We start from the raw sequence: 26,508 nt of genomic DNA on the forward strand, positions 1-26,508 counted from the left end.
AAATTGTTAGACTATGCAGTTGCAAATACAGTGCATCGCTAGAAGAGGCGAAAGAAAGTGAAGAGAGTTAATCAGAGTGAGGAGATATGGTTCGTCTATGTTTTGTGGCATTGAGGGTAGCGGATCAAGTACTTCCTATTTTGAAGCATTTTACACTCATGTTGTTTGAATACCCCAATTCATGAAGATTTTCCTAAGATAAAGGATTTGCCAAAGGAAAAGAGAATATAAACAGTATGCTGGGGCACATTTTTGATAGCCCTGTTTGACTAAAAAAGCTGTTCTGAGTTAAAAAAAAAGAAAAAGCAAAAAGAGAGAGAGAGGGAGAAGAAAAAGAGAGTTATACACGCAAACAAAAATAAACAGTGATATGTGTTTGATGCCATTTGTTTTTGTCACTGAGTTAGCTCTTTGAAGAAAATGGGGCAATCAAGATTTAAAATGATGTGTGGCCATCTTTTTCTTATCCAAAAAATGATTTAAAAATATGTTTCCATTGTACCCTTTTTGAGCCAAAAATAATAATTTGTTTCCCAAAATATCCCTGAATAAGGATCATCAACATGTAAGGAATTGCAGGGCTATTACATGGACTCAATTAAGTGAAAAAAGCATTTCAATAGAAAAGCCAAAAATTGGAAATACAAAGAAAGTCATAAAGTAAAAAATCTGAATGGCTGAAAAAAAAATTGAGAATGAAGAGAACTTTAAAAGTTCTAGACCCCAGAGGATAGCCAAGGTGATAATCTTGCAAAACGATCTTTGTTACAAAATGCCATTAATAATTTATTTGGGCCTTTAATATCTATTTCTTTCAACACCCTTAAGCCTAAGCCACGTTACAAGCTAATAAAACTCCACACTGATTGAAAAATGCTTGTCAAATTTTGTTCATGGGAATAACTTAGAAACAAAATTTGGATGATGACATATATTAAAAAAAAAAACTCAGTCAGTTGTTAATTTTAGTCAAAAGTTTTAAAGTGAGGCAATCCTTTTTTGATACAAAATTCTTTCATTTAAACAAGTTGCTGTCACAAAATTTCATCAACTGTGTAACGTCTATCCATGGGTTCAAGCATACATGAGATGTATTGTGCATCAAGAAAGAGAATGTAAGGCATACGGTGCTCTCATTCCATGCAAAGATTTGCCTAATTCCTCATGATTCTCATATAGAGTGTGAGGTGATAATGAGAAAAATAAATTATGAACATGCATTGAATTTGATGACTGCAAAAGCAAGTGATTATAGAGACATGTGTCTTCTTAAAAAAAATTAAAAAAAAAAGCAAGAGAGGAAAAGAGAAAAAATGATGATAAATGAATGAAAAATAAAAAATGACAAATGAAAAACAAAATGAAAAATGAAATGAAAAATGATGATGAAGAATGAGTGATTGAGGATGAAAGGGAAAGAAAAATGAAAAGACAAAGGTTCTAGGTGATTCATGCATAACATGCATTCATATTGTCTAAACTAGGATATCATACTTTCAAATTACTTTTTTATATATATCAAGACCCTCTTCGATGGAATGGTCATTGATTTTCATATGCTTTCATATCAAGGCCCTCTACAAAAGCAATGGTCATCGATCTTTCATATCAAGGCCCTCTACAAAGGAAATGGTCATTGATCTTTCAAATCCAGGCCCTCTGCAAAAGCAATGGTCATCGATCTTTCATATCAAGGCCCTCTGCAAAGGCAATGGTCATTGATCTTTCATATCAAGGCCCTCTGCAAAAGCAATGGTCATCGATCTTTCATATCAAAGCCCTCTACAAAGGCAATGGTCATTGATCTTTCATATCGAGGCCCTCTACAAAAGCAATGGTCATCGATCTTTCATATCAAGACCCTCTTTGATGGAATGGTCATTGATTTTCTTATGATTTCATATCAAGGCCCTCTGCAAAGGCAATGGTCGTTGATCTTTCATATCGAGACCCTCTGCAAAAGCAATGGTCATCGATCTTTCATATCAAGGCCCTCTGCAAAGGCAATGGTCATTCTTTTTCTTAAATGTTTGCATTGATGTGATTTCTTTTTAGAGCCCGGATGAAATTAGTGTTTCTGTCTTTTCTTATATTTTACTTTGATGATATGAAAATGACTAATTTTTCGTATCATCTAGTAAGATCTAAGAAAAGAGGGGCAACTGTCAACACCTAATTTCGTCTGGGCAAATAATGTTGTTTTAAAAATAAAAAATATAAAAATATAAAAATAAAAAATAAAAAATAAAATAACAATAATAATATTAAAATAAAAAAATAATATAAAATAATAAAGTAAAATAAAATAATATATATATATATATATATATATATATATTAAAAATAAGTGTTACATAAAAAAGATAAAAAAATAATAAATTGTTAAAAGATAATAATAAAATTAATTAATAAAAGTTTTTAATTTATGTTTTTTTAGCGTTAATTAAAATAATCTTTTTGTTTTTTTCTATAATTAAAAAATATATTTTCGTTTTTTCATTAATTAATAATTTCAAAAAATTAAAAATTAAAAATGAAAATAAAGCTATTTGCAGGATTAGAGGGAACAATTTCTTTTTTATCTCAACTTCTACTTCAACTGCTATTCATGACTTCATTAGCACAGAGTGGAGGGATCGTGAAGAAAAACTGAAGCCAACATTCATATACAAAGTTTTGTTTTATTTGGAGGGGGGAGACATTTTTTTTCTTTGCATTAGGGGGAATACTTTACTTTTTACGAAACAGAAGCTAAAACTTCTTCTACTTTGGTTCACCGAACAAGCAACAGGGAAGAAAAAAGAATGGAGCAGTATTAGAAACAATAGTGCAAAAAGGAATATAAACAACAACATTCAGAATCAAGTACAGAGGGAACAGTGATAGAAAAAAAGCTGAGACATAAATAAGGTACGCAAAATCTTCAATCTTTAAATTTTTGACACGATGTTCTGCCCATTCTATTTTTTTGTTATGCGATAAATGGTATGAATCGTGAAATCCCTTCATCTGATGCTGCTTGAAATTGTTAATCAATGAATTAAAACTGGAAAATTGAAAATAAAAGAGAATTGGGTTTAAATAATCTAAAATAGAAAGGAAATTGAAAAGGGTTTGATTCACTGTAAACAAATAGAGGCTCGACAGTGAGCACTTCTATTTTGGAAATCGTGGGGCAGCCATAGTTGGTGTTAGAATCCTTTATTAAAGGTAGTTCGCAGTGCACGAAAAGGAAAAGGTGAGTCATAGTTGAAACAATCTTGGTTTTTGGAGATGAATGGCGGTGCCGCCGCTGTTGTTGGTGGCGCGATGGCGGCCGGCGCCGTTGTTGGCTGCGTCGCTGCCGGCGGTCAAGGTCTCAAGTTGGGGCGGCAATGGTGTTTTGCGAGAAGGTAGGAGACGAAGTAAGAGTTGAGATGTTGTGTTTTTATATGGCTTTAGGGTTTGTTTAAGTTTTTGCTTCGTGCACCACTACAGTTCATTCACACACCACCCCCTTTTCTTTTATTAAGGTTAGCAGGTTTAAGTTTTTGCTTCATGCACCACCATAGTTCATTAACGCATTACCTCTGTTTTATTAAGGTTAGCAAGTTTAAGTTTTTGCTTCGTGCACCACCATAATTCATTCATGTACCACCTATGTTTTTATTAAGGTTAGCAGATTTAAGGTTTTTTCTTCACACACCTCCGTATTTCAGTTTATGCACCCCTACTTTTAATATTGGATTTTGTTTATTTATTTGCTTCATGAACTCCCCAATGTAATAACCCGACACCCCTTACATTAAGTTTTAGTTTACTTTACGTACTCACATTTTCACTAAGCACACACCCTACTCCTTTATTTTCTTCTTAGATATAATGTGTTTACTTTACTTTATGCACCCCGCGTTTTACTTTAATGCACCCCACGTTTACTTTATGCACCTCGTATTTCTCGTTATGTACCACATTTCCGTGTTTTTTAAGTAAATTTCACATTTCAATCACGTCATTTTCAAAAACAATATAAATATTTTTAATTGAAATAAAAATTAAATAATTTTCAAAAAATGATAAAATAAGAATAACTAAAAATTTAATATTATTATTATTATTATTATTTTTCTTTCTCTTTTAGTGTCTAATCGACCGCTCGCGTCGCATGGCACTTCTTTTTAAAATAAAAATATAAAATTGTTTTGGTGTCTAATTGACCGATTGCGTCGCATGACACTTCTTTTTAAAATAAAAATATAAAAATTGTTTTGGTGTCTAATTGACCGCTCGCGTCGCATGGCACTTCTTTTTAAATAAAAATATAAAAATTGTTTTGGTGTCTAATCGGCCGCTTGCATCGCATGACATTTTCTTTAAAAATGCAAAAATTATTAGATTTTGTTTTGGTGTCTAATTGACCACTCGTGTCACACGATATTGAATAAATAAGTTATAAAAATGTGTGTTGGTGTCTAATTGACCGCTCGTGTCACACGACACTCTTGTTTTTTAATAAATAAGTTATAAAAAATGTGTTTGGTGTCTAATCGACCGCTCACGTCGCATGACACTCCTTTTGAAATATGTCAAATGAAATTTTTCAAAAATTAAATCATTTAATCAAATAGTTTTATAAAGAACTACGTAGCCCTGATTTGTCATTTTTTATAAGAATACGTAGGACCAAGGTTAAGCCTTGTCGGGTCCTTTTTAATCAAAAAAATAATTTTGTTCAATATTTTCTTATGGGAAAAATAAATATTTAAAATAAACACATCTCTTTTGCAAATTTAATTAAAGGTACCGCCATAGGGCGAGGGCTGTAGGGTGCTAATACCTTCCCTACGCGTAACCGACTCCCAGACCCTAAATTTGGTTTTTACAGACTTTATTTTATTTTTATGGTTTTCCATAGTTTTCCTGAATAAACTATGGTGGCGACTTCTAAATCTCTTTTTCTAAATGAATTTATTTTTAGTTCGTTGTCCCTTCGCAATTTAGGTTGCGACATATTTGATTCAATTAAAGGTGGTTTTTAGCTTGCAAAGAAAGCCTAATTTTTTAACTAGCCAATTCAACCCCCGCCCTTTGGCTTTCAACCATTTCAAAACTAACAATTAGTATCAGAACTAGGTACTTGAAATTTGCTCAAGTAAGGACCTAAATTTGTTTTGAACTACTTGAATGGCTGAAAACAAGTTACCCTTTGGTGAAGGTGCCTCAATTCATAGACCCCCTATGTTTAGTGACATTAATTACCAATTTTGGAAAATTAGGATGAAAATCTTTATTGAGTCAATAGATCAAGGGATATGGGATGCAATCATAAATGGACCATATACTCCTAAGCATATTGTTGATGATGTGTAGGTTAATAAGCCATGGACTCAATGGAATGAGGAGGAAAGGAGGAGAGCCCAATATGATTGCAATGCAAAGAATATCCTCACTTCATCTCTCAACATGAATGAGTTTTTTCGTGTTTCACAATGCAAGAGTGTCAAGGAAATGTGGGAGGTTCTTAAAGTGAATCATGAAGGAACCAATGATGTTAAGAGAGCAAGAAAGCATGCCTTGATTCAACAGTATGAGCTATTCAAGATGAAACAAGGAGAATCCATAGCGGATGTGCAAAAGAGATTCACTCACATAGTCAATCATCTCATAGGTTTGGGTAAGGAATTTGACAAGGAAGAGTTAAACATCAAGGTGCTAAAGTGTCTTGATAGATCTTGGCAACCAAAGGTCACAACCATCTCAGAAACAAGAGATCTATCCACTTTGACTACAGCTGCATTGTTTGGTAAGCTTAGGGAGCATGAGATTGAGATGCAAAGGCTTAATGAGCTTGAGTCAAGTGAGAAAAAGGTTAAGAACATAGTCGTGAAGACTAGCACCAAGAAGGATGAGGAACTCGAGGATGAGGTGGCTGAATCAAGTGAAAGTGAGAACTTGAATCTCCTTGTCAAGAGGTTTGGTAGGTATCTCAAAGGAAAGGTATCAAAGGTAATTCCAAGAGGTATACTTCTAAACACAATGAATCAAACTCTTCTAATTTTACATGTTATAGCTGTGGAAAACAAGGACATATCAAAATTGAATGTCGAAATGCTAACAAAGAAAAGGAGATAAGTTGGAAGTTGGAGTTTAAGGAGGAAGGGTTTGTAACCTATGGAGACAACAACAAAGGAAAAATCCTTGGAAATGGAGTCAGAGGCAATGAATCCTCTTTCAACATCAAGAATGTGCTGCTGGTAGAAGGACTCAACACAATTTGATAAGTATAAGTCAACTATGTGATAAAGGCTTTAAAGTCATGTTTGAACCAAATAGTTGTTTGATATATGATGCACATGGTAGTATTGTTTTGATAGGCAAAAGAGTCAATAATATATATCTACTTGACCTGCATCATGCATCATTTAGCATCCATTGTTTGCTTACAAAAGAGGATGATACTTGGTTATGGCATAGAAGACTTTGTCACATACACATGCAGCATTTCAATCAGGTGAATAGAAAACAACTGGTTGAAGGACTACTAAAACTCAAGTTTGAGAAGGATAGAGTGTGTGAAGCATGTCAAAAAGGAAAACAAACTAAGGTCTCTTTTAAATCCAAAAATGTTTTTTCAACTAAAAGACCTTTAGAGATGCTTCACATGGATCTATTTGGTCCATCTCGAACCATGAGTCTTGGTGGCAATCTTTATGCATTAGTCACTATTGATGATTTCTCTAGGTACACATGGACTTTGTTCTTAGCTGCCAAAAATGACATTTTTCATGCCTTTAAAAGACTTGCCAAGATGCTTGAAAATGAAAAGATTTCCAAGATAGTGTCTATTCGAAGTGACCATGGTGGGGAATTCCAAAATGAAAATTTTGAACACTTTTGTGAAAAGCATGGCATTAACCATAATTTTTTTGCACCAAGAACCCCACAACAAAATGGTGTTGTTGAAAGGAAAAACAGGTCACTTAAGGAACTAGCTAGACTATATTGAATGAAAACTCACTACGTAAGTATTTTTGGGCTGATGCAGTCAACATTGCTTGCTGTGTTTTAAATAGAGTGTTGATTAGGCCAATTTTGAAGAAAACCCCCTATGAGCTTTTCAAAGGGAGAAGGCCTGTTTTAAGTCACCTAAAAGTATTTGGATGTAAGTGCTTCATCTTAAATAATGACAAAGAAAGTCTTGGCAAATTTGATGCAAAAGCGGATGAAGGTGTTTTTCTAGGCTATGCTACACAAAGTCATGCATATAGAGTCTATAATAAAAGATTGATGACTGTTGAAGAGTCTATGCATGTTGTATTTGATGAAACTAACCCAAATTTGCAAGATCAAGTGCCAAAGAATGCAGATGAAGAAGATCTACTGCAGAAACATATTTCTGTTGCAGAAAAGTCTATTGCTGCAGGAAATCAATCGGCTGAAAAGGAAAAATAGTCGACTGAAAAAGCTGCAGACAACAACTTGCCAAAGGATTGGATCCAGCCTAAAGGTTTATCTAAGGACAACATCATAGGTGACATCAAACAGGGAGTATCTACTAGACGTAAGATTGTATTTTGTGAACATGTTGCTTTTGTATCTCAAATTGAACCTAAGAATGTGAATGATGCTTTGAGTGATAGTAATTGGATTGTGGCTATGCAAGATGAACTCAATCAATTCACAAGAAATTATGTGTGGTTTCTAGTGCCTAAAACTGATGATATGAATATAATTGGAACTAAATGGGTTTTTAGAAACAAAATGGATGAATATGGTAATATTGTAAGAAACAAAGCTAGACTAGTTGCTAAAGGTTATAATCAAGAAGAAGGCATTGATTTTGATGAAACTTATGCACCTGTAGCTAGGCTAGAAGCTATGAGATTACTCTTAGCATATGCTTGCATGTGTAACTTTAAATTGCATCAAATGGATGTGAAAAGTGCATTCTTGAATGGTTTCCTAAATGAAGAAGTGTATGTATCACAACCTCCTGGATTTGAGGATCATCTTTATCTTAACCATGATTTCAAATTGAAAAAGGCCTTATATGGTTTGAAACAAGCACCAAGACAATTGTATGAAAGGCTAAGAAATTTTCTCTTATCAAAAAGTTCTGTTAGAGGTGTAGTGGATAAAACACTCTTCATTAGAAAACATGAAAATGATGTTATACTTGTTCAAGTGTGTGTTGATGATATCATCTTTGGTTCAAATAATAACACATTATGTGAAGAGTTTGTTGTAGCTATGTAGGGAGAATTTGAAATGTCCATGATGGGTGAGCTTACCTACTTTTTAGGGCTGCAAGTCAAGCAACTCAAGCATGGAACATTGTTAAACCAATCAAAATACTGTTTTGACTTGTTGAAAAAGTTTAAAATGGAGGATTGCAAGGAAGTTGCCACTTCAATTGCAACAAATTATCTTATGGATGAAGATGAGGCTGGCCAACCAGTGGATTCAACCAAATATAGAGGGTTGATTGGGTCTTTACTCTATCTTACAACAAGTAGGCCATATATTCAGTTTGGAGTATGCTTATGTGCTAGGTTTCAAACAAATCCAAAGGAATCACACTTTAAGGCTGCAAAAGGATTCTAAAGTACCTCAAAGGAACAACCAATGTTGGTTTATGGTATCCATGTGAGTCTAACATAATTCTTAGTGGCTTTTCAGATTCGGACTATGCAGGGTGCAAATTGGATAGGAAAAGCAAAAGTGGTACTTGCCATTTGCTTGGATCAAGTCTAATCTCATGGAATAGCAAAAAGTAAGCATGTGTGGCACTCTCTACAACTGAAGCTAAATATATTGCTACTGGACATGGCTGTGCACAAATCATATGGTTAAAACATCAACTTTTGGACTATGGTGTAAGGCTAAGCAAGGTACCTTTGTATTGTGATAATACTAGTGCAATCAACTTAACCAAGAATCCAATACAACATTCTAAAACCAAGCATATAGAGATTAGGCATCATTTCATTCGTGATCATGTTCAAAAGGGAGATTGTGAAATCAAATTTCTTAAAACTGAAAATCAATTGGCGGATTTGTTTACAAAACCATTGGCTAGAGATAATTTTAACAAGCTAAGAACTGAACTAGGCATATTAGACATCAAGAATGTGGTCTGATATGCTTGTAGCATGTTAATCTTATGTATTCATGCATTGGTTTCATAAATATCTGCTGCTGTATGCAAAAGTTGAAAACTGTCATATTCAACCTGTTGATTTTGCATTTCAACGTGTTGATTTCACTTAAATCTGCCTCTGTTTGCAAAAACATGATCTGTCAACCTATTGATTCTATATTTCAACATGTTTATTTCACTTAAACTGCCACTGAATGCTGAAAAATTGATCTGCTATGATTTTTAATCTATTTTTTCACAATCAGTATGTTGATTTCATTAAAACTAAATCTGGAAAAATAAAGTTCAATTTTACGATTTTCAATCGATTGATTTTCAAAATCAGTAAGCTAATTTCACTTAACCAGATTCTGTTTTTAACCTTTGATGCTTTGATGTTGTTTTAATCGATTGATTCTATTTTTAACGTGTTGATTTTACATAAACTGTGCATTTACTCATGAATTGAATTGTTAAGCTGACTTAGCCAAAGAAAACATCTTTTTGTTAGGTACTATCTACTCTTAACTGCCCATTTCATCAGCCATGTGTTACTTTTATTGATTTGTTTGACCAAAAAGCATTCTAGTGTACAATTCCAATGTGCATGCAGCTGACATGATCTGAACTGATTTATTCACTCATAAAAACACATTGAAAACATCATGAATGCATGAGATACTGTTTTGGACTGCATTAAATGATTTGGGTAACCTAAATGAATTAATTAGAAAAATCTGCACCATTTAATCAATTGTTTCTGAAAATCAGCTGGTTCAATTATAAATATTGCACATGTATTGTTGCATTTGCATCATACATCTCTTAGAAACAGCCATACCAACATTCATCATGCCTCGTCGTTTCCAAAGAGCTATCCAATCTGATGATGAGCATTCCACTCCTCATACCCCAAGGTCTCCAAATCATGAAAGCCATGGAAGAATTGAAGCATGGTTTGAGGATCATGAGGATAACATTCAAGTGTTCCTCATTGAGATGAATAGGAAGCAGATTAGCATTCCTAAGGTGTTGAGGTTCTCTTGGCTAAGGGCTGAAGGCTTTGAGAGCTTATTCCAACAACTAAAGCATCAAAAGTTGAAGTCCTTCCTTGAACTTCAGGGAAAATCTATCCAGACTTGGTGAAAGTGTCTTTCACCAACTTAGAGTTCAAAAATGATGTCCTGCTGTCCAGCATCAAGGGTGTTCAAATGGAGATCAACAAAAGAGCTTGGAAAGATGTGGTTGGACTCAAATCAAGGGTGTGCAAGTTAGGAAAGGTGAAACTGGGGCTGTTCTAGAATTCAACAAGATGTAATACTATGGCCAATGCTTGAGGAATCCTGCTGCTGAATCAACACTTCCATGTTGGGGTCTCAAGGTGGATCAAAGGCTTCTTGCTATGATAGTCACAAAAATCATAGTTCCACATGGTAGCAACCATTCAACATTGAATGAGGGAGATTTGATACTCATGTACTACATTCAAAACAACATCCAAGTGGATTGGATCTATATGTTTCGTGATCACATGCTCAAGGCCAAGAGGCTCACAGATTTTAGGTTGCCATATGTGGTTTTGATGTCTAAATTCATTGAATACTTTGGAATGATGTAGAGATGAGCTAGAGGAGTCAAATGGACTATTGAATCATACCTCCAACCAAAATCTGCACAAAATGGGCTTCTCAAGGTGGGAAATGGATGGACAACTGCTGGAGCTGTTGTTGGTGGTGCACATGACCATGAAGCTGGTCCAAGTGGTGTAAATCAAGAGGAAGAACCAACTGTTGGACCCATGGACTTGATTCCCTATAACCCTCCAGACGATAGAGGCCCTGTGTACTCACATTTTATTTAAGAGGATGGTGTTGAACCAGCTGCATGAGCTCAATGTGTCCCAACATGAATATCATAACTATTGCAATGAGAGGTTCAATGCATTGGATGGCCAAATTCATGATATCCATGATATGCTCCACTCATTCCAGACCAGAAATGATCCTCAGGATGACTGAGTGTGGTGGTTGTTTAGGATCATGCATTGCATCCTTGTGTTTGTGATTTTCAGTTTGAGTTCTGTCTATTTCAGTTGGTTGTTTTTCATTTCATCGGCTGATTGTATCAGCTTTATGCATTTGTTCTCTGTTTTCAATTTTTGTTGGTTGTATCCCTTCCAGTATTATTGATAGGGAGCATGATCATATTTGTATACTTGCTAGCTTGTCTGTATTGCTACTGTAAATGTTTTTCAGGTTCACAAGCTTCAAGCTAAGGTATCACTTCATCAATTGGTATCCAACAAATGGAAGCATTTTGCAATGGAAGATAGAAGAAAATAGATGAAAGGAAATAGAGGTTGGCTTCATCAAATCAGGGGAGATTGTTGACATGAGAAGCCAAGGTCGTTTGCATCTTGAAGATTTGATGAAGATTGAATAAAGCTCTTTGAACTATCTTGAAGCCATTACCATTGAAATGAAGCCTACATTGATGAATGAAAGGAGATTTGATGATATCCATGGTGATCAAGGCTGGAATGTGTGCTCTTCATATAGTTACATCATTTAGAAAGTGTACTTTAAGTTTGAATTCATGTTGTAGACCTTATAGCATTAATTAGATGTTTTTGGTCTTAGGTGTGTATTTTAATCGGTTAAATGGTTTTTCAACAAGTTAAAATGTCTCTTTTAGTCTGTTGAATGGTTTTTCAACAAGTTAAAAGGTTGGCTACAATAGTCTTAAATTACAACAATTTCAATCAGTTGATTTAGTTTTTAATCGACTGATTTACTTAAGTCAAGTGAAATAAACCGATGATTTGAAAATCAACCTGTTGAATTTCGTAACAGTTTGACTATAAAAGCTGTGATTTTTGAAAGAGAGGTAAGTTGATCATTATAGAGCACACATTTGTTCTGGAAACTTGTGGAAACTCTCTCCTTCGTGATCGTACGTGTTGCAGTTGTTGAAGATTGATCTTGGATCAATTCTTGGAGCTTTTGGCTTGGTTTGAAGCTTGGAGAAAGTGGTTTGTGGTAGGATGGGATGTGCTACCATTGAGGTTTGATATTTCTCAAGCTTTGTGTGTGTACCTGGTGGTTTTCCAGGTCTGCAAGAGGTTCTTGCTGCGTTGGTGTGATTCTTGTGTGATTCAAGAGTCTTTTGTGGTGTTTTACATATTTTGGAAGTGTAAGGGTGGATACTTTGAAATAGTGCAAAGTCAAGCTAAGTTGCTTTGACAAATTGGATGTAGCTCTGGTTTGAGTGAACCAGTATAAAAATCTCGTGGTGTCCTCTCTTCTCAAACCTTTCTCGCATTTCATTTTAAAGTTTAAAGAACTTGTGCTTTAATAATCTTTTCATGTTCTTACATGTTTTGCATAGCATTGCAACATTGGGCATGTTTACATAATCATTTGGAACCTATCTTGATCATTCTTGTTCATTGTTCTTGATTTAAATTTCAATTCGCATTTCTACATTTTTCCCAGTATTTCAGTCGATTATTTTCCTGTTTCAATCGGTTGATTATACCAGAACATAATCTGTTTAGTAAAATCAATCGATTAACCTCTGTTTTTGATTGATGGAAAGTGTACAGTTCAATATTGTTTGCATCCTAACTTGGTGATCTATTTGATTCAATTAAAGGTGGTTTTTAGCTTGCAAAGAAGCCTAAATTTTTAACTAGCTAATTCAACTCCCCCCCGTCTTGGCTTTTCAACCATTTCAAAATTAACAAAAGACACTACATTTATTGTTATTTTAAGTACCTATTTAATTTAATTGTTCAACATTACATTTAGGTCTCATTTCACATATTATTTGGATTTATTGTTGAACCTTTTAGTTTGTCATTTAAATGTAATAATATTTTGTATTTACATTTTTATGTTGTTTTATTTTAATTGATATTTATTTTAATCAATATTTTGATTTTATTTTAATTGATTTGTCTATACGTTATATTTACATTTTATGTTATTTTATTTAATTGATATTTATATTAATCGATAATTTGTTTTTATTATAATTGATTTATCTATTTATAATTACATTGTAAGATAACTACATATTATTGTAATTTGTAATAATAATGATAAATGATAAACTATTAATAATTAAAAATAATTGTCACATAAAGTCCTACAATATAATAATAATTAAAATTAATAACAGCGACAACCAATTTATTTTCATTCTCTTTTATATTTGTGATATTTAATTAATATCATATTACATATAATATTCTAGTAACAATAAATGTATCACTATTATCTTATATATTAGTGATATTTTATTATTGTCATTATTACATAAAATTCTTAATGATAATTACTTTTTTGTCAGAATAAAATTTGGTTTTAGTACAGTTAAGATTATTGTCAAAAGTACAGTAATGACAAAACTACCAGTACATCTTAATAATTGTCACAAGATGATATTAGTGATATATTTATAATTTTAGTCATGAATATTAGTATCACTATAGTTACTTTTCTTGTAGTATGTAGAATATCTTTTGGGCCTTGTATAATTGGCCAAGTAGCATAGAATTTTTGGCCTTAGAAAAGCCCATGAGTTTGAGCGCATTTTCCATTGACTTTACAAAGTCAATATGCGCATATTTGTAGGTTGGAAAGCAAAGAAGAGACTTGTCTCCTTTAGGAAAGAGTGGTCATGTGTCATCTCTCATTGGAGAGTTTTTCCGTAGTGGCCACATGTACCTAGGAATGAAATGATTTTTCCACCTTCTTGAGTGGCCACATGGCACTCTAGGAATTGACAAGATTTCCCACCTCCTTGAGTTGCCACATGTCCTTATCCTATTGGAGAGGATTTTTGCCTTAGTTCGCAAGCTAGCCAAGTTAGAGTTTTTAGTGGTTTGCGTCTACAAATTTAGAGAGCTTTAAGGAAGATGGTGGTGTGGAAGCAATGAAAAAGGGTGATGGTGTCTCAATTTTATGATGTTTGGGGTGGTGACATGGTGGCTCCTCCTCCAAGCTATATGACTCAAGGAAGCAACAAGGGAAGAGGCTATAGTGGTGTTTAGTGTATTCTCAAGAGAGGTTGGGCCAACTCAAGAGAAGGGTGGCTAGAGGAGACCACATGGGATGCTCTAGCCTTTTGGTGACCTAAATGAGTAGTATGGCACAATTTTGGCAGAATAAAATTACTCAATTCATAGGTGAAAATACATGGAGGGAGACACCTCTATAGAGTAAGGTGTCTCTAAAGTATACCAAAAACCCTAAAAATGCTACCTTGCAACAAACCCCAAAATCCCATCTTTGTGAAGGAGAGCATGACATGTGGCACTCTAACTTTTAGAAAAACTCTCCACTCCTAGAGTGGCATGTAGAAGCCAATTTAGCAAAAGTTCTCCACTAGCCACTACCATTGTAAGAAAACTATCCTCGAAGATCTTGCCATGTGACCACCATGTTTATCCACCAGGCTAGGGTTACCAAATTAATCACCTAAGATTAGCTTAAGCTAGGCACAAACATTGTCCTACAACTTAAGCAAGATTATTCATAAACCCCTATACTACTTGGCCTTAATACAATGCTTAAAAGAATCCTACACCACATGACCTTTAATACATGGTCTAAATATTCTTAATCTACTAGAGTACTACAAAATGGCCTAATAGATAGAGTCTTGCTTCACCTTGCAGAAATGACTCCAACTCTTCTTGAAAGTTCTTGGCCATGGTTAGATGGTATTCCATCAATGTCCCACCTCCTTGAGTGACAACATGTCCTTCAACCTATTAGAAAGGATTTTTGCCTTGCTCTCCAAGCTAGTAAAGTTAGAGTTTTTAGGCTCCTGCATCTCAAATTTGGTGACACCTTAGGTTATAAATAGAGGTGTCTCCCCTTGTAAAGTCACCAAGCTCCTTCGATAGAGTTCGGAAACCAGGTAGATGAAACCTAGGTTGAATCTCTCAATGAGAAGTGAACTAAGACAAGAATGCACAAGCTGCGATTTCACTAAATTATCAAAGTTAAACATTACAAAGAATGGCTTGCCTTTTTATAGAATGAAAGGTAGCCCAAAATTAAAGAAAGGAAAATAGTTCCAAGTTATATTGCGGAGTTGTTTTGTGGAGGGTTTTAACCTCTTTTATTGGTGACTATTATTTTGTGGAGGTTTCAAACCTCCTTTATTTACAATTACACACCTGCATTATAATTTATTAATTTAATAAAATTATTTTATAATGAAAAATAAATAAATATATAAATTCAAAAGTACACAAAAATGAACTAAAATTAATTTTATTGATGATTTGATAGTGTTAACAATTACAATATAAATATTAAAAAAGAAAATACTTAATGTTGAAAAAAATATACACAAAATCAAATAGCTGGAGTTCCATGCGCGGGTGAGAATCAAATACAACTGCATCCGGTGTCCACCTACACACCATTTCAAATCAAATAGCATGAATATACAAAAATAATTAATAGTGGTGAAATGAAAAAGGATAGGAAAATTACCTTCTTCTATCGTTGGCATTTACGAAGAGAAGTGCATAGCTAACCATGTGGACGACGTCACTGTTTGAAGAAAAAGTTAGAAATGGGAATAGAAATTAGAGATAAAATGAAGAAAAGGACACATATAGAAAGAACCTATTCTTTTCCAATCAATAAGATGAACAAGTGGCATTCGCTTGATAAACCACTCCCCAAGGCCCAGGACAGATGCACCCAACCATAATGACAAGAAAACCCCAACCAAGAAAATGAAAGTTATGGAATTAATGAAACCGAGACCTAACCAAATATTAGCAAATAGAGTTAAAAAAGTTTCAAACATCATTGATGCTATGACTTTTCTGTACACAAATTAATGTTGGAATGAGATAGAATAAGAACTAATGTTTGGATCTTTGACAACTTTAAAGTTGTCCACAATCATCCCAAAGCGGCCCATGACAAAATTGCTCATATCTTTCAGTTTCGCTACATTAAGAAAAATCTCTATATAAGCAAATTATGATAGTAAAATATACCAAATCATTAGTCACAAAATAAAGCACTTCAACACAGTCCAAATGAACTATTCAAAATTACGATTGCACGTAACCTTTATAAACAGAATAGTAAATATTCACTGTTAACCAACTTGAATAAAAAAGAAAAAATCAAAACCACCAAGCAAAACTTGCATCAATGCTTAAGCACCTAACAAAGGTAAACCATACAAGTTAGAAGACAAATAATGAATGAAAACAAGAATAAACTTTTCTATAAGTTAGAATAATAAAGCTGAAGAAGCATAACTCAATTATAGTTTCAAGACAAAATATTAACTTCAAGACAGAAAAGAAAATGTCAAATTAATGGTTAAAATTATAAGGAATTAATAATTAAGCTTTTGTATATGATTTGATGTTGTATATCAATCACATTCTATATATATATATATATATATATATATATTATAATTGTCTCAGAAGTTAAATTTTCAGGAATCACATTCTAAGAAAATATAATTCCTTTTTTCTTAAAAAAAATACACTATAAGAAAATTTTAAATAATTACCAATTTTAGAGATAAAAAGTAATTAATTATTATAATGACTAATTTAAATACAATTATAAACTATAAATCATTGATATGTATAAAAATTTATAATTGATTTGTAAATTAGTTATTAATATTTTGACTACCAAAAAATTTAGTATCTAAATTGATCTCTAATTAATGATCAATTTATACAATAATTTTTTTAATACCTAAATTTTAGTAACTATTATTAGAGACTAATTTAATTACCAATTTATAAATTAATTATAATTTTTTTGTTTATAATAAAAACTATTTCATATATTAATAATATTTAGTTTATAAATTAATCATTATAATAACTAAATTTGGTTTTTCCTAAAATTGATTACTATTTATTCATTTTCCTATAATGTAATCGGTTAAGTTTGATACTTTTATAAATATTTAAGAAAAAAAGGTAAAGGGAAGTTGTAATAGGATTAGAAAATATAACATCTCACATGTCTGAGAATATATAAAAATAAAAATTTGTTGAAGACCTAATAAAATAAGTTAAAGACCAACCCCTTTATATTTTAATTTAAAATCCAAATTAAAATAAACACTCCTTTAATTTCATTTAACTAATCCAAAGAATTTTGAAAAAAAAAAACTCTACAAAGTTGAACTTTATTTAGAGATTTGAATTAAATATGTTTTTTTGACCAATTCCATATTAACCCATATTAAGGTCTTCCCTGCAGAAAAAAAAATGCCTTTAGAAGAACAATTATTCAATTAAACTACAGATTCTATTACTGACCTGGAGGAAGTGATTACTTCAAATCTATTAGCTTTCTTGCGTCAAACACACAAAGTATACAAGTAATAGCCATGCTCGTGAACCATAAGGACTTCCACCTTTTGACTCCTCCATATTTTCAAACTCATGGTTGTATGTAAATCTTATTCCAAATGGAACAAATACCATTCCACGGTGAACTAGAGGGATGATACCATCACAATCAGTAAATAATGTACTGAAAATTTAAGAAAATAAACTCTTTCATTCAATCAAGGAATTGGGAATTATAAGAAATTACGATCAGAAAGAGGGTGTTATTACATTGTAGTCTCTTCTTGACCACCTTGGTATCGAGTGCGGGAGATAATTCCAGCAGGTTTGCCGGCAAGCTTTTGTGTTTTATAGAGACACTCAGTAGCATCAAGAAAAGCCTAAAATTGAGAAGCCATCATTCCACATGTTATCTACAATTATGAGGAGCATCAGACAAAGCAGAGGTAGGAATAAAGGTGGAATTTAGTTTGGGAAGCATTGAGATACTTACTCACTCTTTTAACCCTTAGGAGAGAAATCTACCCTGATGCACTTGTGTTTCTTCAAATCTGGTGACTATTTCTGAATTGGAGATAAGACAAGAAAATTCTAAGAGGCTACATAAAAAAGAGGGTCGGAGAAGAAGAGTAACTACTTATTAAATATAACACCAATAGCATAGGAAATAATGAAAAAACTAATGATTGATATAACCCTTATATATTACCTAAGCAGCAACATAAATAAATTTAGAACTTACCATGACCTGGTCTCCATTCCAAATACAAGGAATGTTGGTGCAGAACATGCAAGAAATATATTACCCTTATCTTAACTATGTAACTTCAATTCTCATACTATCACTCTCATTTACCAAGACATCTAGGTAACCACAATCTCTCAAGAAGCATTTTATTCTGCACTAACAGTAGAAGTGTCTTTAACATTTTACTGACTTAGAATCATAGTAATATCACATCAATATTAACCTCAACAACTTGTTCTAAACAACCAAATGAAAATGTGATTGTAAAAGAAAGAAAGAGATAAAGAGAAAGTGAGAGGGAACTTAGTGATGGGACCATGAGGCTTGACTTTAACAACTCCTCTTATCTGGAACTATCAACACTATTTATCTGTATTATGAATTTGGTAAAACCTTTTCATTCTGAAGCTCCTGTAGATGCGACTTGAGTTCCCCAATTTCTTTGATGTCAGATACTTTGATTTACATCTGAGTCTGTGACACTTGTGTATTGTCCACACCTGCTATTTCATCACATATCTGAGAAATTTGGGACTTTATCTCTAAAATTCCTTTATTCTTTCATCCTTCTTTGACCTCAAATCCTCTAAGACAATTTAATGGCAGCTAATGCTGCTTCAAGGATCCTTTTCCCTATCGAATGCAGAAAATTAGTCGAACAAGTACTTTGTCAATTCAATAGTGTGACGCTAACTCTAAAGAGGGAAACACAAGATCTTGTAAATAACATCAGAAATGGCAATAAAAGTAAAAAAATGAGAAGAAATAATCAACTATTGAATATTTAATGACTCCAGTAAACATAGCGTTCAAAATTTAATGAACTTAATTTTAGAAAAATTTAGAAAAATAGAACATATTTGTGGAAATTCACTTCGAAAAATTAATATACAAACAGGAACACCTATCCTCCTCTAGTATAGCCATTATTAAGAGTTAAGACTGCATACTCTTCCTATCTCCACAACATGGGAGAGCCAAATATTGATCTTCAATTATGCCAAGGTTACATTTTCAATTTCCAGTGTTCATAAAAGATAATAGAAGACATCATATAGCACATTCTAGTTCTTGTTCACATCACAACTAATAAGCATCTGCCACCCATTAATATAAATTACAAGTTACAACGACAGAAAATGAACTAGCAACGTAACCAAACCTACTCGTGGGAGCATTGTAGATTCCCTAAGGGAAGAAACAATATTAGTTGCTTGAGCTTCAGCATCTGCCACCCATTAATATATGTCAGCCTTGTGCTTCCTCGTCTCCTTAACTCTCCTGTGATAAATATCCAAGCATTCTTGCTCCAGTTGAAGAAGCATGTTGTCTCTATCATTGTCACTCTCCCCAATCTCATCCCAGAAAGAAGAGATAAATAGTCTGCTACTGTAACAAATTATATGTTTCAGATGTCACAGTTTTCACCTAAAATTTAAGGTTTGGAATTATAATTTATCTATGACATTGTGACAAACACTTACCACAACCATAGCGCCATGACCTAGCCTTTCTGCTTCTTAATGCAGTGAGGAGAAGGCCAATGAAAGGACTAGAGCAAACATCTCTCTGCATATCAAAGAGGGTTAAAAAAATTAGGGTCAAACCCACACCACTAAGAGACGATCACTGAGGAGACGAGCAACGGCCAACAAGCATTGACGACGACCACTGGCCGATGAGCGATGACGGAGATGACGAGCACTGGCAGATGAGCGAGGACGAAGATGAATATCGGTTTGATGGATCCAAATCGAACTTCTAGAACGAGCTTTCAAAACGCCAATTTGATGACGGACCTTTCTGAACAAAAACGAAATGCTAGTGTTTGGATATTTAGGAAAAATTTAGGAGAGTGAGTGTAAACCTTGGACGGAGATGAGAAGATGAATGCTGATTTGATGAATTCAAATCGAGCTTGACAGAGCATTCTGAACAAAAACGAGAATGTGGGTTTGGAAATGTGTGGAAACCCTTGAGTAGAGCGAGAATGTAAAACTCTGGAAGGAAAGGTTAAAAAAATTAGGAGAGTTAAAGGTGTAGAAATCTACGGAGGTTATAAAACTTTTCAAAAATAATTAAAATCCCCACTAATCTTAACACTTAGACAACTTAACACAACCATTTTAAATATTATTGTTTTGTGGAGGGTTTTTATAACCTCCAAAAATTAACTCCCACTAAATAGTAATTTTTTTGTAGTGAATGGTTTATAAATATTATATCCATATCTACGCAAGTCTAAATCAATTCATGAACGCTCAAGAGAAAATTAAATTCACAAAATAGCACCTTACTAAAATTTCTACTACTCAAACCTATGAAAGCTTAGTATAACAAACAGATTTAAAGCCAAACTGAAAATAGAGAATTAAAATCCTAATCAACTATTTCTACATGCGAAGAGTAAGAATACAACTACTAAGTAAAGCTAAATTCTAGAACACTACCTATGATTATCAAACTAATAGGACAAATAATAAGGTAAAGCTAAAAAATAAAAACTAAGTAGGTAAAGAAAGAAATGTAGAACCAACGTAGCTTTATTAATTTATAATAAGTGCCTGAAAAATAAGAAACCAAATCAAAACTAAAAATCAGAATTAAAAACTAAAACTAGTTAGTAATATCTTAGTGTAAAACTGGCCGGCAAAAGAAAAATCAAGTTAGATAATATGTGAAATAGAAGGCCTCAAAATATTAGAAACAATGCAAGTTGTGAAAGAAAAGATAATGAGTTTGAATGCTACACGCAAGGCAAGACAAGAAGCAATGGCTGAAGAAAAGGTACTCCAATAAGATTATTAAGGCTATAATTTAATGTAATCTCTTATAGAATCTACAATAAGATTGAAAGACAAATATTTTACGGTTTTGCAGGATGAGAAAGAGATAGCAAAAGCTAGATATCATTTAGAATCACGATTTAATCCAACTAATATGATTTTAGGTAACTGATTATATAATTAGACAACTGTTTCGAATGGTGACAACATATAATTGGACAAAAAATTAGTTGTTTCTCTTTATTATTTTCCTAATCACAATTATGCTGACATTTCATTTTTATTTCTACCATATGTCTATTTACACACTGCTTGCACATGCTTTGATGTAGATCCAATGGAAAGAAAGTAGGTTGTGTCTAGCAAGACAAGGTCTAAGCTCATCCAAAAGAGGAAAGAAAGCAGGTTGTGCTGAATGGTTTTATTTTTCAACCTAAATTAAAGGACTAAACTAAAGTTCTTAAAGACTTTGTATTTTTTGTGCCTCTTATACTTGTCTTCATTTCCATTGTATTAAAATTCTTGCGTTATGATTGAGGTGCAAAAAGAGAAGTACTCATCTACATGCATTGTGAAACCTTTTTTATTTCCCTTTCTCTTCTCTCCACTGCCACACACAAAAGCTATGCTCTCCTAAATGCTCACTCTCTGCATCCACCTTCAGAATTTTCCAATCCTCTCCAACCAGAAAACTACAAATTCTCATTCTGATCCACCCTCTCTTCTTGTTGCAGCCAGCAACACTGAATCTGGAACTGAATTTCTCACTCAAGTTGTTCTCCCCTCCCATTCTTGTAAGTTCACTTCAAGTCTTTCTCTTATCTCCGCAAATTCGAACAATGAAGCATCTCCTTCTTTAAAGTCTAAATGAAGTCCTATTCTCACTCTAAATTTATACTTTCCAGCTTCCTAGGTTGTGTGATTGAGGGGTTCCTTTGTTGGAAACGCTTTGCTTCTGGAGATTTCATAAGGTAAGGGAAGCTAGCAAATTTCTCTATTTTCACATAGAAGTCTTTCTAATGGGTTGAAAGTTCATGATTTAGGACTGAGTGAATGTTTGATCGGTATGATTGAATATATGAGTGATTTGTGCAAGAACCTGGTGTTGTTGCATGTTGAAACAGATTGGGAACCTGGTATTTTCGCCTAGGCGAGTAGCTCTGGCCTGAGCGAAAATGCCAGGAATTCACCCCCTGGAACTGCGCGAGGTCTCGCCTAGGCGAGCTGGGTTCGCTTGAGCGAGAGAGGCACTCTCGTCTAGGCGAAACAGTCTAGCCTGGGCGAGAACTCGCCCAATTTTAGAGTTGCCCACTGTCTCGCTCAAGCGAGAGTGACCCGCCTAAGCGAGGATGACCCTCCCGCCCAGGCGAGATCCTCTAGCTTGAGCGAGTTCTTCTGCAGAATTTGGTTTTTCCTCTGTTTTAAATTATTGAAAGTTATCATGGAATAAAATATTGTGATGTCTGTTGTAATATGCTTGAATTCCTGTGATTAGTAGAATCTATAGTAGAATTGAATGAAACAGATTATCGGGAGGTATGGAGCACTAGAATTCAAGGGAAATTCTAGAGGTTAAGTTATTGTATGTAAGAACATGAGACTTGATGAAGGATTGACCCCAAACGAGGATGAAGGCACATGCTTAAGAAGACTAAGCATGTTTAGAAGGAAGTTCACTAATCCTTCATCCCTTTTCATTTGTGTTTATTATTTTTGATTCCCAAAGTTGACTTAGTTGAATCAACTTTAGTTGACTTGTTGACCTTTGACTAGGTTTGACTTATTGACTATAGTTGACTTGACTTAAGCCAACATGCTAATCTATGTTTATTTGCTTTGTAGGTTAATTAGGAGTAAGAAAGCAATGCTAGGTGGCGCATGGTGATTGGGGAGCATAAATGATGTGGAGGAGAGAGTAAAGCAAAGGCATAAAGCATAAAGTAAAAGCTATGAAGCAAGTGTACCTATGTACCTTTGGTCTCCTTTGTTTTTAGCCCACTTTGGCCACTTTTTAGAGACATATGAGACACATTCTTTGTCTCCTTTTGTGCTAGAACGAAATTAGCCCTGCACACACCATAGCTAGCTCTTTTGTCTCTCATTTTTTGTAACCTTATTTGACCTAGTTTCTAGAAGCTAGGGTTAGGTTTTTGTAGAGACATCCTTAGGTATCTTTTATTTGCTTAGAGGCCCCTAAACTCTTCTATATAAGGGTGCTCCTAGACATGTAAAAGGGTTGAACATTTTGAAGTAAAAACACTCTTGTGTCTCAACCATTTGTGAGAGTTTCCTCCCTTGGGAGTGAATAGTTTTAAGCCTTATCTTGCATAGCAAGTGGCGGCACACATCCACTCATCTTCAAGGTTGTCATGGCTTCTAGCTTAGCCTTGTAGTGGCGTGCTTCTCACATTTTTACCATTTCTTTCCTTTTCATTTATGTTTCTTCTTCCTTTAATTGTTCTTGGTTTTCTATGGTTTATGAGCTTTCCATTTCCTTTTTGTTTTGAATCAATCCATCATCTTCTTCTCTTGAGCTTTGTGAAAGGAACCTTCACATCTAGATAGCTTGCTATCTTAATGTCCAGTGGGGATTTCACTTAGCTTTCTTAATCAACTCACACCATATTCAATAATCTTAAAAAAAAAGACAAGATAATCCTTCATCATTTGGTATCTAGAGCTTTGGTTGTCCTTGAATATGGTGTTTTCATGTTCTAACCTTGTCTTGTTGTAGCTATCTTTGTATGGTTCAAATCCATTTCCATTGCACACAAAAATAATGCTGGCAGAAACTGTTCACGATTTTAAAAGATTAAACTGCACCTGCTCAGTGATCCAAAAATTACGTTCTTTATATCAAAAGAAAGCTCTGTGAGTCTAGTTTCCAACAAAAAAAGAATTAACGCATTTGGAGTTCTGTGGAGAGAGTTATGATCAAATGAGTGAGCAAAGGTCAGAGTTGCCGAGAATACGAAAACAACGTTTCAGGTTATGTTGTGGCAATTTTGGCTTCGGTTTTGTGACTTTTTTGCTCCTAAATGTGGTTGGATAACATGTCTTTGATGCTTAGTCTTTGAGCCTCAAATCCATGAGTTTAAATGCATGATAGCTACATGTTTGTGTCTTTGTGTATGTCATGTTGAGTCTTTAAATGTGTCTAACTTTTGCTTGAGTCATATGTCATATGCTTCTTTGAGTTTTCCTATTCTTGTTTCTAAGTATTTGAGCTATTGTATGAGATCTATGCCTTTTGTTGTAGCATGCTCCTTGAATTGATTTGACCTAATTTTTAAGGAACTAAGTGTTCAAGACACCCTAAAATATCCTTCTCATCATCTTAAGTACCTAGTTTTGAAAAGAAAATTATTTTCATGACCAAAAACAGTTTGGCCGAGAGCTAATGTTGCTTGGTGAATCCATTTGGCCATTTTTACTAGGTGTTATGCTACCAAAATTTATACTTGGATTTTGGGTGATATTGGCAAATTAGTTCCATGCTTTGACTGGTTATGATCTTTCATGGTGTATGCATAATTTGAGGTATAATCTTGGCTGTTCAAATGCTTTCCATAGAGTCCTTAAAAGTGTTTTTCATTGTTTTAGTCTTGTTAAAAGTTTTGTCTCAAACTTTTCTTCTTTAGAGTTTAGCTTTCCTTGTTTTTGTGCTTTTCTTGCTTGTCACTAGGTGTTCTTTGTTTGTCTTAGTAGTTTTCTTTTCTTGAAACTCTTGGGATGTGTGGCCGAATCACTTGTCTTGCATTGAAAGGTTTTGAACAAGTTCTTAAAGTGTTTGCTTCACTTCTTTGGAAGAGCTTTGAGTGTAGACTTGCCTTATACTTTGGGAGAGTGATCTAAACACTTGGGTTACATTTTGGGTTGGAATTGGTCTCGGTTATCATGTGTCTAACTCCTAATTCATTTATTTGTCTTGGCTTTGAGTGTTTTTTTGTAGGAATCATGGCAAGCTCATCAAATGCACCTACTCTAAACAAAAACAATACATTGATGAGATTACTTCGGGATTTGGAGTTCTCTAGGAAGGATCCTTTTGAACAATGAGAAAAGAAAGGAGCAAAGTGACCTAAGAATCCAAGAGCACATTCAAAGGCTTGAAGCTAAAGAGCAAGAAAGAGAGGCTAGGAAAAGAGGGCATTCTAGGCGCAACCCATCACAAGAGATGGAAACTCCAAAGATTCCTAAGTTCTATGGAGGAAGTGATCCAAAGTCTTCCTTGATTGGGAAGCTAAAGTTGATCAAATTTTCAATGAAAATCATGTAAAGGATCAAGCACAAGTTGATCTTGTAGTTTTAGGATTTTTGGAGTATGCCAATACTTGGTGGCATAAAGTTTGTAAGAATTATGACCAAGGGCCACCCGCGGCTTCTTGGATGGACATTAAAACTCTTATGCGCGCTAGATTTGTTCCTCCCTCCTATAGGAAGGAACTTCTTTTGAAGCTCCAAAGGCTTCACCAAGGTTCTATGAGTGTGAGTGAGTACTTTAAAGAATTAGAGTCTCAAATGCGTAGGGTTGAAATAAAAGAAACTAACAAAGAGAAAATAAAAAGATTTGTGAGTGGTCTTAGGAGAGACATAAAAGACCAAGTAGATTGTATGAGTACTCCACTCTTGAAATGTTTTCACACTTGCCCTTGGGATTGAAATTCAATTGAAAAGAAAAAGAAGGGCAAGAAGAGTTACTCACCAACCACTACTTTAGTCACTCATGGAAGGGAAAGGATAAAAAGAAACATGATAAGTTCCCTTCTAACTCTCATCAAGAACCACCAAGTAAAAGTAAGTCACCAAGTGATCACATTCACCATTCCACTTCTCAAAGATCAAGTTCCATTAAATTTTAAATGTTTGTTGGGTTATAATCACATTGCTTTAAATTGCCCAACCAAAAGGACCATGATCTTAAAGAAGAGTAATGATGTTGAAAGTGAACACTCATCTCCCATTCTCTTTCAAAAGAATCTTCTTCCTCTAGTAAAACTAAAATTTTTGAGAAAGACCCTATGTTATTAAGGCGCATGATAGGTCAAGATCAAAGTGAGCTTGAGCCAACTCAAAGAGAAAACATTTTTCAATCTAGATGCAAAATTAACAAATGGGTTTGCTCTCTAATTATTGATGGAGGAAGTAGTACCAATGTAGCTAGCACAGGTTGGTGGAAAAGCTTAGCTTAGAGACCATTCCTCATGCTAAGCCCTACAAGCTTGCTTGGATAAGTAAAGAGGGAGAAATAGATGTCAATAAACAAGTCCTAATTAACTTCTCTATAGGAAGCTACAAAGATGAGGTGCTATGTGATGTTGTTCCCATGGAAGTCACACATATCTTACTAGGTAGGCCATGGCAATTTGATAAACAAACTTTACATGATGGCATACCAACCAATACATTTTCTTCAAAAAGGGAAAAAGACAACTTTACTACTCTATCACCTCAAGAAGTTAATAAGGATAGAAATATAATAGAAAAGATA

The 26,508-nt window shown here is 34.0% G+C and overlaps 1 protein-coding gene and 2 long non-coding RNA genes across 7 annotated transcripts in view; all 3 read right to left on the reverse strand.

Annotated features, from left to right (window-relative positions):
* Window positions 1–16,200, reverse strand: part of LOC114171970 — a 47,100-nt gene extending 30,900 nt beyond the window's left edge. Inside the window, exons 1-3 of one of the 2 annotated variants that reach the window (XR_003601769.1) lie at window positions 15,766–16,200; window positions 15,631–15,690; window positions 15,500–15,549 (exon numbers count right to left, since the gene is read on the reverse strand). This is a non-coding gene — a long non-coding RNA (uncharacterized LOC114171970). Of the gene's footprint in view, window positions 1–15,499; window positions 15,550–15,630; window positions 15,691–15,765 lie in introns of those variants that run through there. The other variant, XR_003601770.1, reaches the window with a different exon arrangement.
* Window positions 16,201–17,547: 1,347 nt separating this feature from the next.
* Window positions 17,548–18,666, reverse strand: LOC114171969. Of its 3 annotated transcripts, XR_003601768.1 has the most exons (4): window positions 18,625–18,666; window positions 17,977–18,047; window positions 17,754–17,896; window positions 17,548–17,629 (listed from the first exon to the last, which is right to left on the reverse strand). It is a non-coding gene; the product is annotated as an uncharacterized LOC114171969 (long non-coding RNA). The 3 variants fall into 3 exon arrangements; XR_003601766.1 differs by lacking the exon at window positions 18,625–18,666 and having other exon boundaries at window positions 17,977–18,301; XR_003601767.1 differs by lacking the exon at window positions 18,625–18,666 and having other exon boundaries at window positions 17,563–17,667; window positions 17,977–18,301.
* A 175-nt stretch (window positions 18,667–18,841) lies between these two features.
* Window positions 18,842–20,296, reverse strand: LOC114171966. 2 transcript variants are annotated; one of them, XM_028056726.1, is made up of 4 exons: window positions 20,099–20,267; window positions 19,716–19,800; window positions 19,398–19,620; window positions 18,842–18,864 (listed from the first exon to the last, which is right to left on the reverse strand). In XM_028056726.1, the coding sequence occupies exons 1-4, from the start codon at window positions 20,159–20,161 to the stop codon at window positions 18,849–18,851; spliced, it is 387 nt and encodes a 128-aa protein (XP_027912527.1). In that variant the 5' UTR covers window positions 20,162–20,267; the 3' UTR covers window positions 18,842–18,848. The 2 variants fall into 2 exon arrangements, 1 of the variants encoding a protein (XP_027912527.1); XR_003601757.1 differs by lacking the exons at window positions 18,842–18,864; window positions 19,398–19,620; window positions 19,716–19,800 and adding an exon at window positions 19,869–20,034 and having other exon boundaries at window positions 20,099–20,296.
* Window positions 20,297–26,508: the final 6,212 nt, after the last annotated feature.

This window comes from Vigna unguiculata, unplaced genomic scaffold, assembly GCF_004118075.2.
Source record: "Vigna unguiculata cultivar IT97K-499-35 unplaced genomic scaffold, ASM411807v1 contig_450, whole genome shotgun sequence".
NCBI classification, from domain to species: domain Eukaryota; kingdom Viridiplantae; phylum Streptophyta; class Magnoliopsida; order Fabales; family Fabaceae; genus Vigna; species Vigna unguiculata.